At 44.5% G+C, this 14,702-nt stretch overlaps 2 protein-coding genes across 2 annotated transcripts in view; one reads left to right on the forward strand and one right to left on the reverse strand.

The window, feature by feature from the left end:
• Positions 1-774: 774 nt before the first annotated feature.
• On the reverse strand, positions 775-13,954 carry LOC125455670 (sterile alpha motif domain-containing protein 15-like). Its single transcript, XM_048537963.2, has 3 exons — positions 13,760-13,954; positions 3,994-4,092; positions 775-2,330 (listed from the first exon to the last, which is right to left on the reverse strand). Exons 1-3 carry the CDS (start codon positions 13,886-13,888, stop codon positions 2,157-2,159), a joined length of 402 nt encoding a protein of 133 aa, XP_048393920.1. The 5' UTR covers positions 13,889-13,954; the 3' UTR covers positions 775-2,156.
• A 473-nt stretch (positions 13,955-14,427) lies between these two features.
• Positions 14,428-14,702, forward strand: part of tmed8 (transmembrane p24 trafficking protein 8) — a 28,711-nt gene continuing 28,436 nt past the window's right edge. Inside the window, exon 1 of the mRNA XM_048538383.2 lies at positions 14,428-14,690. Coding sequence (XP_048394340.1) covers positions 14,477-14,690 — 214 coding nt within the window. The 5' untranslated portion in view covers positions 14,428-14,476. The remainder of the gene's footprint in view (positions 14,691-14,702) is intronic.

The raw sequence follows: 14,702 nt of genomic DNA on the forward strand, positions 1-14,702 counted from the left end.
CCTGCCATTACTTTCTAAAAGCTGCGCTATAAAGTCCTTGATAATGGATTCGAGAATTTTCTCCACGATTGATATTAGACTTATTGGTCTATAATTCTGTTTTCTCTCTACCTTCATTTTTGAAAATTGGAGTGACATTAACTACCATCCAATCTACAGGACCTGTTCCAGAGTCAATGGAATCCTGGAAGATGACCACCAATGCATCCACTATTTTTAGCGCTACTTCTGTAGCTCTCCTGGGATGTAGTTTATCAGGCTGTGGGGATTTATGTCTTCAATCCCATCAATTTTCACAGCCATTTCTCTCCTAATATTGATCTCCCTCAATTCTTCCCTCTCCCTAAATCTTGCACTTCTCAACATTTCTGGTATCTGATTTGTGTCCTCTTTTCTGATGACAGAACCAAAGTACGTATTCAGTTGCTCAGCCATTTCTTGTCCCTATTATACACGCCCCCATCTCAATCTGTAGGTTACCAACATTTGTTTTTGCCAATCTCTTTCTCTTCACATACCTATAGAAACATTTCAGGTCTGGGGACCCTTTCTCATAACTTGCTCAGAAGGGTCACCGGACCCAAAACGTCAACTCTGTTTTTTCCTTCACAGCTGCTGCCACCAGACCTGCTGAGCTTTTCCAGCAACTTTGTTTTTGTCCAGGAATAAACAGTTGTTGCAGTTCCCCCATGAGTTCTTTGAATGTTTGCCATTGCCTATCCATTGTCATTCCTTTCGGTAACCCTCCCCAAACTATCAAGACCAACTCGCTCCTTATATCTTCATAGTTTCCTTTATTCAGATTCCGCACCCTTGTCTCCGAATCAACTACCTCATTCTCCATCTTGATTAACAATTCTAACACGTTTTGGTCACTCATCTTCAAGGGGCCTCACATTGCTAGTTTGGCAATGATTCCCTTCTCGTTACACAGTACCCAGTTCTTCCCTAAAGGACATCAGTGACATGCACAACAATCAAAAGTGGTTACATGATCACCATTTGGATAGCTTTTCATTCCAGATTTGTTAATAAAATCAAATTTAAATTTTACAATCCGCTATGATCAGATTCAAACCCACGTCCCAAAACATTAGCCCAGGGTTCAGGATTCCAAATCCGGTGACATTATCATTATGCCACTTCCTCCCCACTTATGCCAATGTTAAAGAGGTAAAAATATAGGTAGTCTTAGCAAAGGGGTTGCCATGTAGTCAGAAAAGTATTCCAGGATAGGGCAGCAAACAGTCCTGTTCAGCCTCAAACAATGCCCAGAGACAAGAAGAAGTCATGTTTAGGGAATCCATTTTCCGGTAAGAATCAAAGACAATGGCTTTGCTGTTCCCATTTTGCAGGAAATTTCTGATCATGCAGGACTGGCTGGACATTCTGATAAATCAGAGATCATGGAAGGCTTGGGAGAGATGTGGAACAGTGGTGGAACCTGATATTTTGAAATGTAATGTCTCCTTGTCTGCATCTCCCTGAATTTGGGTGAGCATAATTGCACTTGATGCTACAAATCTCACATCATCTTCGTCTAACCATCATCAGTAAGGATTGTAACATGAACCTAAATTACTTGTTTCAGATCTAGGGTGGTATTTTAGCTTGTAACAAGTACATGTAATAGATTTAACTATTGGAGCTAGGTGGAGATACAGTGGATATTTTATACAGCCTCTAAACAGACAATCTGCTCCTACCGATAACTGTTAACTGTCAGAACATTTACACCACTCAAAATGTTTCGGTCTGAATATGAATCAGTTTTGCTGGTGTCAAACACTACATTTAGTGAAAATACCTGGCTAGTTCCCAATTTAGAACTGGTGGGTTTTGTGGTGTATATTAAGTACTTCAGTGCAACCCTATCACAGGACGTAATGAAGTAGAAATTCATAAATGTGGTGACTAGTGACAAGAATCGGTGACCAGATCACTGACCAAAGACACACACACAATGACATGGCAGCAAGAATACCATAATACTGCATCACGTGAAATACAGAAATTTGATAACCCGGACAGCCTGGAATCCCATTCTTATTGGTCTCTCTAGGCTCTGGGATCCCACTTTGAAAAGCCTGACGTTTGCTTGAGATCTTTACAGCTGGCAAGATGCTTCCCAATTTGTGCTTGCAGTGTGGATCGGTTCACTCATCTATTTCCTTCAGGAACTCTTCTAGTGTTAGTGCATCAGCTCTCCGGCCTGTTGGAGCTTTGCGCTCCAGGAACAGCCCCATGGGATCTCTGTGGGGTTTGGAAATGCTCCGACACCAGAGTGGTTCCTCAATGTCCAGCAGCTTCTGAATTGCATGGGAAATCACCTAAAACAAGAGCACTTTGCATTGATATGGTGCCTTTAAAGTACTAAAAACATTTGTCATTTAACAAGAGCGCAATCACTGTTGTTGAGTCAAAATCCTGGAACTCCCTCACTTATAGCACTTCAGCGTCCCTACTGTGCAGGATTGAAGTGGTTGAAGTAAATAGCATAATTAGGGATGGACAATAAATGCTGCTCAAGCCAAAAACCCTTACATCCACAAATGAATTTTTAAAAAAAACAAAATTTGCAATTGAGCCACTTATGGAGATATTGAGATGAGTTAGCAAAAGCACAATGAGCATCTTAAAGATGAAGTGAGAAAGTCAGAGAAATTTAGTGAGGGAATTCTGGAGCTGAAGATGTGCTCACCAATGGTGAATGATTAAAATCAAGGATTCACAGGAATCAGAACTGCAGAGGAGCAGACATATCAGTGAGTTGTATAACTGTATTTTGCTGCCCCTCCCCATGCTTATAGCTATTTAAATGCAAAAGGAAAGAGAAGAGTCATGGAGTCACACAGCATGGAAATGGACACTTCAGTCCAACTAGTCCATGCCGACCATGTTCCCAAACTAAACTAGTCCCATCTGCTTGCATTTGGTCAATATGCCTCCAAACCTTTCCTATTCAGTACTTATCCAAATGTCTTTTAAAAGTTATAACTAGTATCTGCATCCACTACTTGCAGTTCATTCCACACACTAACCATTCTCTGTGTTAAAAGGTTTCCCTTCATGTCCCTTTTAAATTTTTCTCTTCTCACCTTAAAAAATATGCCCCTAGTTTTGAACTCCCACACTCATGGAAAAGACCTTTTACTATTCACCATCTCTACGTCACTCAAATTTTATAAACTTCGATCAGGTCATCCCTTGACTTCTCACAGTCCAGTGAAAAATTCCCAGTCTATCCAGCCTATAGATATAACTCAAACTCTCCATTCCCAGTAAAATCCTGGCAAATCTTTTCTCAACCCTTTCCAGTTCAATAGTTTGCACCAAAATAGCAGTTTTCACAATCACCAGAGATCTCAAAGTGCTTCTTAGCCAATTAAATACATTTGGAATGTATCATTGTTGTAATGTGGGAAATTTGACAGTCAAATTACTCCCAGATTCAGCACTGTGATAAAGACCAGATCATTTATTTTAATGATATTAATCAAGGGAGAATTCCCCTGCTTCTCTTCAAAATAATGCCACGGAAACTTATATGTCCACCTGTGAAATGGACGGGCCTCATGTCAGCATATTCTTTGCACTAGTCAAATTTTCAATTTGAAACTCCTATGTAAACTTAGTAGAATTAGTCCATGTAAACTGATCAATTTGTAATTATGTTACTTGGCAATGAAGGGTACTGCAGCACTACCAATGGCCACAGAATGTGATCCAGTGTAACTAGCTGACGTTGACAGGCTTTAATATAAACCATCTGGTGTTACTACACCTAAGTTAATACCTTTTCTAGGAACTGTCTGCTGAGACCTGTCATCCTCAGATTTGTTAACAGCTAATGGGAATGGGTGGTAGAGTTTCTAATGAAAATATGGATGTGCAAGTTTCTATCGAGAACATAAGCATTAAGGACATAGCATCTGACTATGAGATGGCACCAACAGCTTTTGGTCAAATGTTTCCTCAAACTTGCCAACTGACCTTCATATGTTCAAAGTCTGTGATTCCTATACGAGGCAAGGTGGAACAGTTGACGAAAATAAGTTTCCTGCCGGTGATTCTGTTTGATATAAAACAGTCCTGGAAGAAAGGACAGAAAAACATTACACAAGAGTTGCTATCAAATCGAAATGGGCAGTGAGGAGGATGGGTGACACTGGGTTTCTGGGTGCATTTCAGTAACAGCTAGAAAATGGTATCGTTGATAATCAGAACTGGGGGAGTCAAATAGTCTGAGCTGTTTACTCAGTGTATTTTTTGGGGTGTATTTATCCAGGAGTATTTTTGCTGGGAACATAAGTGCTGGAGGTATCTAATTGTTATATTCACCTTGGGGTGTGTAATTAGTCTGTTTTCCCAGGGATATGGTTCCTCAGGAGAATATTTTCTTGGGGATATATTTAACCAAGGTTTGGAATAAAGTTGCTGGGGATATTTACTGAGAGGAATTTTGGTGGAATATCTGCAAGTGTATTTCACTGCTCAAGGACAAGTAAATGTCTTCTTGAGAATATATTTTGCTCAAGTGGATATTTTCTTTGCTGAGTATTTTGTCAAGTATACTTAACGTAAAGTATTTTTAAAAACCAAGAAAACTGTGGATGCTGTAAATGAGGAACAAAAATAGAAGTTGCTGGAAAAGCTCAACAGATCTGGCAGCATCTATAAAGAGAAAATCAGAGTTTTGGGTCCGATATATTTCTTTGGAAGTATAACTCTCACAGGAGCATATTTCCCCTAATATATATTTACCCTGGGTGTATTTAGTCAATTTTATATTTCACATTCAGCAGATTTGGCAAAGGAATGTATTTGCCTGGATGGATATATCCTCAGGTATATGTTTGCTCTGAAAGATATTGCCCAGGCGTATTTGTCTGAGTGTACATTTACTCTGGTATATGTTTGCCTACATGTAATGCTGCCAGTGTGTGTATTTGCCCAGGTGTATCTACCCAAAATAAATGATCAGGACATGCATTTTATGAACTTTAAGCTTACCTTAAGTGTACATCTGACCAATGTAACCAAACAGAGAGTGCTGAGACATCACTCATTTACATTCTGGGAGTGGACTTTGCAGTCAGCTTGGGTATGAAGGGTATTGTAGAAGAACCTGCTATTACGGAACGGTCAGCCCATAGTTCAGAGGAGAACAGAGGGAATATTGTGACAAAAGGTGATGTCACATGGTATTGGGGTGAGCTCATATGAAGGATACAGAACTGGCTTAGTCATTGGAGACAGAGGGTAGTGGTGGAAGGATGCTCTTTGGAATGGGGGGCTGTGACTAGTGGCATTCCACAGGGATCAGTGCTGGGACCTCTGCTGTTTGTGGTCCATGTAAATGATTTGGAGGAAAACAGGGCTGATCTAATTAGTAAGTTTGCGGATGACACAAAAATTGGCAGAATTGTGGACAGTGAGGAAGATTGTCAGAGAATAGAACAAGATATAAGTCAGTTGGAGGCATGGGCAGAAAAATGGCATTTGGAATTTAATCCAGACAAATGTGAGATGATGCAATTTCGAAGAGGGAAATATAGGTGGAAATTATACAGTGAATGGCAGAACCCTTAGGAGTATTGATATGAAGAAGGCTCTGGATGTGCAGGTCCACAGATCACTGAAGGTCACAACACAGGTAGATAATGTAATAAAAAAAGACATAAGACATAGAAGCAGAAATTAGGCCATTCGGCCCATCAACCTCCTCCTCCATTCAAATCATGGCCGATAAGTTCCGCAATCTCACTCTCCTGCTTTCTCCCCGTAACCCTTGATCCCCTTGATAATCAAGAACCTATCTATGTCTGTCTTAAATGTACTCAATGACCTGGCCTCCACAGCCTTCTGTGGCAGTGAATTCCATAGATTCACCACTCTCTGGCTGAAGAAGTTTCTCCTTATTTCTGTTCTAAAAGGTCTTCCCTTTAATCTAAGGCTGTGTCTTCACTGGAAGTGGCATTGAATAGAAGGATAGACAAGTTATGTTGCAGCTTTATAGAACTTTAGTTAGACCACATTTGGAATAATGTGCACAATTCTGTGCCAGAAGAATGTGGCAGTTTCGGAGAGGGTACAGAAAACAGGGTGCATGTTGCTTGGTATGGAGAATTTTAGATTTGAATGAATGTTGGATAGACTGGGTTTGTTTTCACTGGAATGCAGGAGGTTGAGGTGTGATCTGATATGAGGTTATAAGATTGTGAATGGCATGGATAGAGAAGACCTTTTCAGTTGTTTCAGCGGTGGGAGTCCAGGACAGCAGCCTGAAAAGGTAAGCTTTTCGATTAGAAAAGTCTTACCTCGTGTGACTGCGGCCTTTCAGTTGTTTCAGCGGTGGGAGTCCGGGAGGGCAGCCTGGGAAGGTAAGCTTTTCAATTAGAAAAGTGAGGACCAGGCGCTGCCGGGAATGTAAGTTAATCCTTTAAAAACTTACCTCGTGAAAAGGCGGAGTGCACGCTGAGCTGGAGCAGACATTGGATGGCTGAGTAAGTGAGGTAATATATTTGGGCAGTTGCTTTACCCGAAACACTACTTAGGTAGTGTCTCCCACCCATCCTCCTCCTCGAACCAAAAAAAAGGTTCTGAGTGCCGATTTGGTAAGGTTACCAGTTTTTTTTTGTGGAATTCAGAACAGTGGGAGTGGATGTTAGGGCAGTTGAATGCTCCTCCTGCAGAATGTGGGAGGTAAGGGTCACCACTAGTGTCCCTGCTGACTACATCTGCGGGAAGTGCACCCAACTCCAGCTCCTCGGAAACCACGTTAGGGAACTGGAGCTAGATGTACTTTGGATCATTCGGGAGGCTGAGAGGGTAACTGAGAGGAGTTACAGGGAGGTAGTCACACCTCAAATACAGGAAGAAGGTAGATGGGTTACAGTCAGGAGATGAAAAGGGAACAGGCAATCTGTGCAGGGGTACCCTGTGGCCGTTCCCCTCAATAACAAGTATACCGTTTTGGATACTGTTGAGGGGGATGACTTACCAAGGGTAGGCCATGGAGTACAGAGTCTGGCACAGAATTGCACGTGGCACTTTAACTGTCCCTGTTGCTCAAAAGGGAAGTGGGGAGAGGTGGAGAGTATTAGTCATTGGGGACTCCATAGTAAGGAAAACAGATAGGAGATTCTGTGGGAACGAGAGAAACTTGTGTGTGTTGCCTCCAAGGTGCCAGAGTCCGTGATGTTTTTGATCATGTTTTCGAGATCCTTAAGGGGGAGGGGGAGCAGCCCCAAGTCGTGGTCCACATAGGCACCAACGACATAGGTAGGAAAAGGGATGGGGATTTAAGGCAGAAATTCAAGGAGCTAGGATGGAAGCTTAGAGCTAGAACTAACAGAGTTTGTTTGTTACACGTGCCACATGCTAGCAAGGTGAGGAATAGGGACAGAGAGCAGCTGAACAGAGATAATGGGAACTGCAAATGCTGGAGAATCCAAGGTAACAAAGTGTGGAGCTGGATGAACACAGCAGGCCACTCAGCATCTTAGGAGCACAAAAGCTGAAGTTTCGGGCCTAGACCCTGCATCAGAAAACCTTTCTGCGTCAGCCAGTTCATCCAGCTCCACACTTTGTTATCTTAGAGCAGCTGAACATGTGGCTACAGGGATGGTGCAGGAGGGAGGGATTCCAGATACCTGGATAATTGGGGCTCATTCTGGGGTAGGTGGGACCTCTAGAAACAGGATGGTCTACACCTGAACCAGAGGGGTACTGACATTCTGGAGGGAAATTTGCTGATGCTGTTCGGGAGGGTTTAAACTAATTCAGCAAGGGGATGGGAATCTGAATTGTAGCTCCAGTGTATAAGAGGTTGAGAGTACTGAGATCATAAATAAGGTTTCAAGGTTGCAGGAGTGTACCAGCAGGCAGGAAGGTGGTTTGAAGTGTGTCTACTTCAATGCCAGGAACATCCAGAATAAGGTGGGTGAACTTGCAGCATGGGTCGGTACCTGGGACTTCGATGTTGTGGTCATTTCGGACACAGGGATAGAGCAGGGACAGGAATGGTTGTTGCAGGTTCCAGGGTTTAGATGTTTCAGTGAGATCAGGGAAGGTGGTAAAAGAGGGGGAGGTGTGGCATTGTTAGTCAAGGACAGTATTACGGTGGCAGAAAGGACTTTTGAGGAGAACTCGAATACTGGGGTAGTGTGGGCTGAGGTGAGAAACAGGAAAGTAGAGTTCACCCTGTGGGGAGTTTTCCATAGGCCTCCGAAAAGTTCCAGAGATGTGGAGGAAAGGATTGCAAAGACGATGCTGGATCAGAGTGAAAGTAACAGGGTAGTTGTTACGTGGCACTTTAACTTTCCAAATATTGACTGGAAATGCTGTAGTTCGAGTACTTTAGATGGGTCGGTTTTTGTCCAGTGTGTGCATGAGGGTTTCCTGACACAGTACTAGATAGGCCAACAAGAGGTGAGGCCACATTGGATTTGGTACTGGGTACTGGCCAGATGTTAGATTTGGAAGTAGTTGAGCACTTTGGTGATAGTAACTACAATTTGGTTATGTTTACTTACTAGGGATAGGTATATACTGCAGGGCAGGAGTTATTGCTGGGGAAAGGCAACTATGAGGCGATTAGGCAAGATTTAGGATGCATAGGATGGAGAAGGAAACTGCAGGGGCTGGGCACAATTGAAATGTGGAGCTTGTTCAAGGAACAGCTACTGCGTGTCCTTGATAAGTGTGTACCTGTCAGGCAGGGAGGAAGTGGTCGAGCGAGGGAACCGTGGTTTACTAAACAAGTCAAATCTCTTGTCAAGAGGAAGAAGGAGGTTTATGTAAAGATGAGACGTGAAGGTTCAGTTAGGGCGCTTTAGCGTTACAAGTTAGCCAGGACGGACCAAAAGAGAGAGCTAAGAAGAGCCAGGAAGGACCTAAAGAGAGAGCTAAGAAGAGCCAGGAGGGGACATGAGAAGTCTTTGACAAGTAGGATCAAGGAAAACTCTAAAGCTTTCAATAGGTATGTAAGGAATAAAAGAATGAGTACAGTAAGATTAGGGCCAGTCATGGACAGTAGTGGGAAATTGTGTGTGGAGTCCAAAGAGATAGGGGCGGCACTAAATGAATATTTCTCATCAGCATTCACAAAGGAAAAAGACAATGGTGTCGAGGAGAATACTGAGATATAGGCTACTAGACAAGACGGGATTGAGGTTCATGAGGAGCTGTTAGCAATTCTGGGAAGTGTGAACATAGATAAGTCCCCTGAGGCAGATGGGACTTATCCTAGGATTCTCTGGGAAGCTAGGGAGGAGATTGTAGAGCCTTTGGCTTTGATCTTTATGTTGTCATTGTCTACAGGAATAGTGTTAGAAGACTGGAGGATAGTAAATGTTGTCCCCTTGTTCAAGAAAGGGAGTAGAGACAACCCTGGTAATTATATACCAGTGAGCCTTACTTTGGTTGTGGGTAAAGTGTTGGAAAGGATTATAAGGGATAGGATTTGTAACGATCTAGAAAGGCATAATTTGATTAGGGATAGTCAACACGGTTTTGTGAAGGGAACCTTACTGAGTTCTTTGAGAAGATGACCAAACAGGTGGATATGGGGAAAGCGGTTGATGTGGTGTATATGGATTTCAGTAAAGCGTTTAATAAGGTTCCCATGGTAGGCTATTGCAGAAAATACGGAGGCATGGAATTGAGGGTGATTTAGCGGTTTGGATCAGAAATTGGCTAGCTGGAAGACAGAGGGTGGTGGTTTATGGGAAATATTCATCCTGGAGTTCAGTTACTAGTGGTGTACCGCAAGGATCTGTTTTGGGGCCACTGCTGTTTGTCATTTTTAAAAATGACCTGGATGAGGGTGTAGAAGGATGGGTCAGTAAATTTGCGGATGACACTAAAATCGGTGGAGTTGTGGATAGTGCGGAAGGACGTTGCAGGTTACAGAGGGACATAGATAAGCTGCAGAGATGGGCTGAGAGGTGGAAAATTGAGTTTAATGCGGAAAAGTGTGAGATGATTCACTTTGGAAGGAGTAACAGGAATACAGTGTACTGGAGTAATGGTAAGAATCTTGGTAGTGTGGATGAGCAGAGACATCTCGGTGTCCATGTACATAGATCCCTGAAAGTTGCCACCCGAGTTGATAGGGTTGTTAAGAAGGTGTACGATGTGTTAGGATTTATTGGTAGGGGGATTGAGTTTCGGAGCTATGAGGTCATGTTGCAGCTGTACAAATCTCTGGTGCGGCCACACTTGGAGTATTGCATACAAATCTGGTCGCCGCATTATAGGAAGGATGTGGAAGCACTGGAAAGTGTGCAGAGGAAATTTACCAGGATGTTGCCTGGTATGGAGGGAAGGTCTTATGGGGAAAGGCTGAGAGACTTGAGGCTGTATTCATTAAAGAGGAGATTAAGAGGTGACGTAATAGAGACATACAGGATGATCAGAGGATTAGATAGGGTGGACAGTGAGAGCCTTTTTCCTCGGATGGAGATGGATAGCACGAGGGGACATAGGTTTAAATTGAGGGGTGATAGATGTAGGACAGATGTCGGAGGTAGGTTCTATACTCAGAGTAGTAAGGGCGTGGAATACCCTGCCTGTAACAGCAGTAGACTCGCCAACTTTAAGGGCATTTAAATGGTCATTGGATAAACATATGGATGATAATGGAATAGTGCAGGTTAGATGGGCTTCAGATTGGTTTCACAGGTTGGTGCAACATTGAGGGCTGAAGGGCCTGTACTGCATTGTAATGTTCTATGAAAGGGTGGAGGTTGGAGGGGTCAGTTACTAGGGGACACAGGTTCAAGGTGAGCAGGGAGGGGTTAAGTTTAAAAGAGATACACAAAGCAAGTTTTTCACACAAAGGATGATGCGAACATGGAACGTGTTGCCAGTGGTGGTGGTCAAAGTCGACACAATAACAGCATTCGAGAAACATCTGAACAAATACATCACTAGGAAGGGAATAGAGCGATACGGATCCTGTAAATGAAGACAGTTTTAGTACGGAAGGACAAAATGTGTTGGTGCAGGCTTGGAGGGCCAAAGGACATGTTCCTGTGATGTATTGTTCTTTGTTCTATTCATCAGCTCCATGGCTATCTTCTTCATCAGGAATGTGTACTAGCAAAGTTCAGGCATCAGAAAGAGCATACAATCTGTCAAACACCATTTTACACAAAGCGCACGTGACAGATTCTGCAGATTGTGTAATATACTTTTCAAGCATTTCAGAATTCATTGAACTCATCTGCAGTCCTGATAGACTGCCCAAGGAGAATGCTAATGTGAATTTTCTTAATTCATTCATTGTATGACTGTTATTTAGCCCTTACTCTGACTTCACCTATTAACTTACTATTCTCTATGCTTGTTTCAGTTATATCCCGAGAAAGTATACAAATCCTGAAATTCTCTTCTGCTGTTCTTTCTTGGTTCCCACACCTGTGCCAAGTTAGTTTGAAGCCTTAACAAAAGCACGAGCAAAATACCCCATAAGGACCTTCGTCCCAGCTCTGTTCAGAAGCAATCTGTCCAGCTTGTACAAGTGTCATTATTGTAAAGTCATTTCCAATGGAACACAGGAATCTCAAGCCCTCCCTCCTGCACCATCTTTCCAGCTACACATTCATCTGCCTTGTCCACTTATTTCTGAACTAATTTGCAGATGGCACTGCAGGTAATCTTCAAATTATTACATTTGAGGATCAAGAACAGAAATTGCTAGAAAAACTCAGGTTGGGCAGCATCTGTGGGCAGAAAGCAGAGATACGATTTCAAATCGGGTAAGTCTTCAAAGTTGATGGTGAGAACTGACTGAGAAGGAAGCTGGGAGACTCTGGTTCATCACCACAACACAAAAGGGAACTGCAGAGGACCTGGTGGTCAATAAGAGGAACAGTATCGCACAGAGGCAATGGATGAGAAGCAACTGAGGAGGATTCCCAGGGAAGTTGAAGCAGTCACTACAACTGTCAGTTCGAGTAGCAGCTTTACCTTGAGCAGCAACCGGGAATCAAAATCAGAGAGGCCGAAGACAGCAATCAGAGCTGATAAAAACTTGAACAAAGGGCATTTTGGACCAATTTTGGGGAGTAGCCTTGACTCGATACTAAGTTGGAAGAAGGCTAATTATTAAAATATTTGGCAGTAACTGGGGAATGTAGATTGGGGTGACTCTTTGACGGTAAATCCACATCTGGCATATGGGAATCTTTTAAAGCACCAGTTGATTAGAGTTCATGACCAACATGTTCCTGTGAAAATGAAGGATAAGAATGGCAGGATTTGGGAATCTTGGATGATAAGAGAAATAGAGAGCTAAGTCAAAAAGAAAAAGGAGGCGCATATAAGATTTAGGCAACTGAAGACAGACCCCTCAAAAATTGAGATAGCCAGAAAGAATTTAAACAAGGAGAATAGGAGGGCTAAAAGGGGCCATGAAATATCCTTGGCAAACAGGATTAAAGGAAAATCCCAAGGCATTTTACACATATATAACACAATGGTTGGGGGAAAGGGTAGGTCCACTCAAGAATAAAGGAGGAAATTTATGATTGGGAGCCGGAGGAAATGAGTGAGGTCTTTAATGAATACTTTGCATCAGTATTCACAAGGAGAAGGACATGATAGATGGTGAGTTTCGGGAGGGGTATGTTGATATTCTGGGGCATGTCAATATAAAAGAAGAAGTTGTGTTCGATGTTTCGAAAAGCATTAAGGTAAACAAATCAGGCCCTGATGGTATCTATCTGAGAAAACTGAGGGAGGCAGGTGAGGAAATTGCTGGGTCACCTCCCAGTCGCAAACCATTTCCACTCCCCCTCCCATTCTTTAGATGCACCTCCCAGTCACAAACCATTTCCACTCCCCCTCCCATTCTCTAGATGACGTGTCCATCATGGGCCTCCTGCAGTGCCACAATGATGCCACCCGAAGGTTGCAGGAACAGCAACTCATATTCCGCCTGGGAACCCTGCAGCCCAATGGTATCAATGTGGACTTCACCAGCTTCAAAATCTCCACTTCCCCCACCGCATCCCAAAACCAGCCCAGTTCGTCCCCTCCCCCCACTGCACCACACAACCAGCCCAGCTCTTCCCCCCCACCCACTGCATCCCAAAACCAGTCCAACCTGTCTCTGCCTCCCTAACCGGTTCTTCCTCTCACCCATTCCTTCCTCCCACCCCAACCCACACCCCCAGCTACCTACTAACCTCATCCCACGTCCTTGACCTGTCCGTCTTCCCTGGACTGACCTATCCCCTCCCTACCTCCCCACCTGTACTCTCTCCACCTATCTTCTTTACTCTCCATCTTCGGTCCGCCTCCCCCTCTCTCCCTATTTATTCCAGAATCCTCCCCCCATCCCCCTCTCTGATGAAGGGTCTAGGCCCGAAACGTCAGCTTTTGTGCTCCTGAGATGCTGCTTGGCCTGCTGTGTTCATCCAGCTCCACACTTTGTTATCTTGGAATTCTCCAGCATCTGCAGTTCCCATTATCTCTGATCTATGAAATCTTTGCATCCTCTTTAGTTAGATGAGAGAACCCAGAGAATAGCCAATGTTGTTCCTTTGTTTAAGAAGGACAACTGGGATAATCAGGAAATAACAGGCTGGTGAGCCTTTTGTCAGTGGTAGGGAAATTATTGGAGAAGATTCTTCGGGATGGATCATACTCATATTCGAAAAAATATGAGCAGCAACAGGCAGCATCGCTTTGTCCGGGCAAGGCCATGTGTCACAAACTTCAGTGTGTGTAGCAGTCCCCTGGCGCTCACCTTGTACTGGGGGAAGCCCAGTTTCTGGATCCAGTTGCCCACCTCCTTCTCGTTCCAGCGCTGACTACGGGGCACCACCAGCGGGTGACAGCCGCAGCGACATTCCCCGGAGCACGGGTACCTGGCCATCCGGGCTCAGCGCTTGCCGACTGGGCCCCATCACCACAGCAACCATTGCTAGGAGACCAAGCTGCTACGTAACGGCTACCCCGGTAACCACGAAGCCCCCAACGCCTCCATCCGGCACCACGTCCCCTTTTTCCGGGATGCCGCGGGGGAGATCGAACTCCGACCAGCTGCAGTTTCTGTCATTGTTTTTCGTGTGCACTCCGGAGATATGCAATAAGAATGTTGAATCAAGTTTTGACAGGATTTTCTTTTCAGTCTGCACATCAGGAAGTCCGGCTCCTGTTGATGATGGGGGCGGGGCCTCGCTACTTCTTCGGGTCCCAAATCGCGACACCTTCCAGAAATGGAGGCGGGGCCTCACCTTTCCTTCCAATGACTGTCCTTAGCGGTTTCACGGAAGAGGCGGGCCCGTGATCCTCGATAACGTCCGTCGATCCTCGGCAGTTTCCGTGAAGAGGTTGTCTTTGGCCGGGATCCTCGGTTATGTCCGTCATGACTCGGCTATTTCCGCCAGGAGGCGGGTCGTGGATGAGACGTTCGGTCCTCGGCTATTTCCGTCCGCTTTCCTCTTCGGTTCGGTGACTGACGATGGCGAGCGGGGCGGCCGCTGGACGCTGTCCCCTTGAGGCGGAGCCGCTGTCGGAGGAAGAGGTGGCGGTCGAGCGGCATTCAGAGGTGGGGAGGACGTTGTGTCGGAGCGGGATGAAGATGGGGATGAACCTAGGGGTGCCAGGGGCTGACAAGCAGCCTCAGGCGGAAGCGCAGGAGGAGAAAGAGCAGCGGAGCCGGGGCCCAGTGCCAGGTAAGAACCCCA

This window comes from Stegostoma tigrinum, chromosome 10 (assembly GCF_030684315.1).
Source record: "Stegostoma tigrinum isolate sSteTig4 chromosome 10, sSteTig4.hap1, whole genome shotgun sequence".
NCBI lineage: Eukaryota > Metazoa > Chordata > Chondrichthyes > Orectolobiformes > Stegostomatidae > Stegostoma > Stegostoma tigrinum.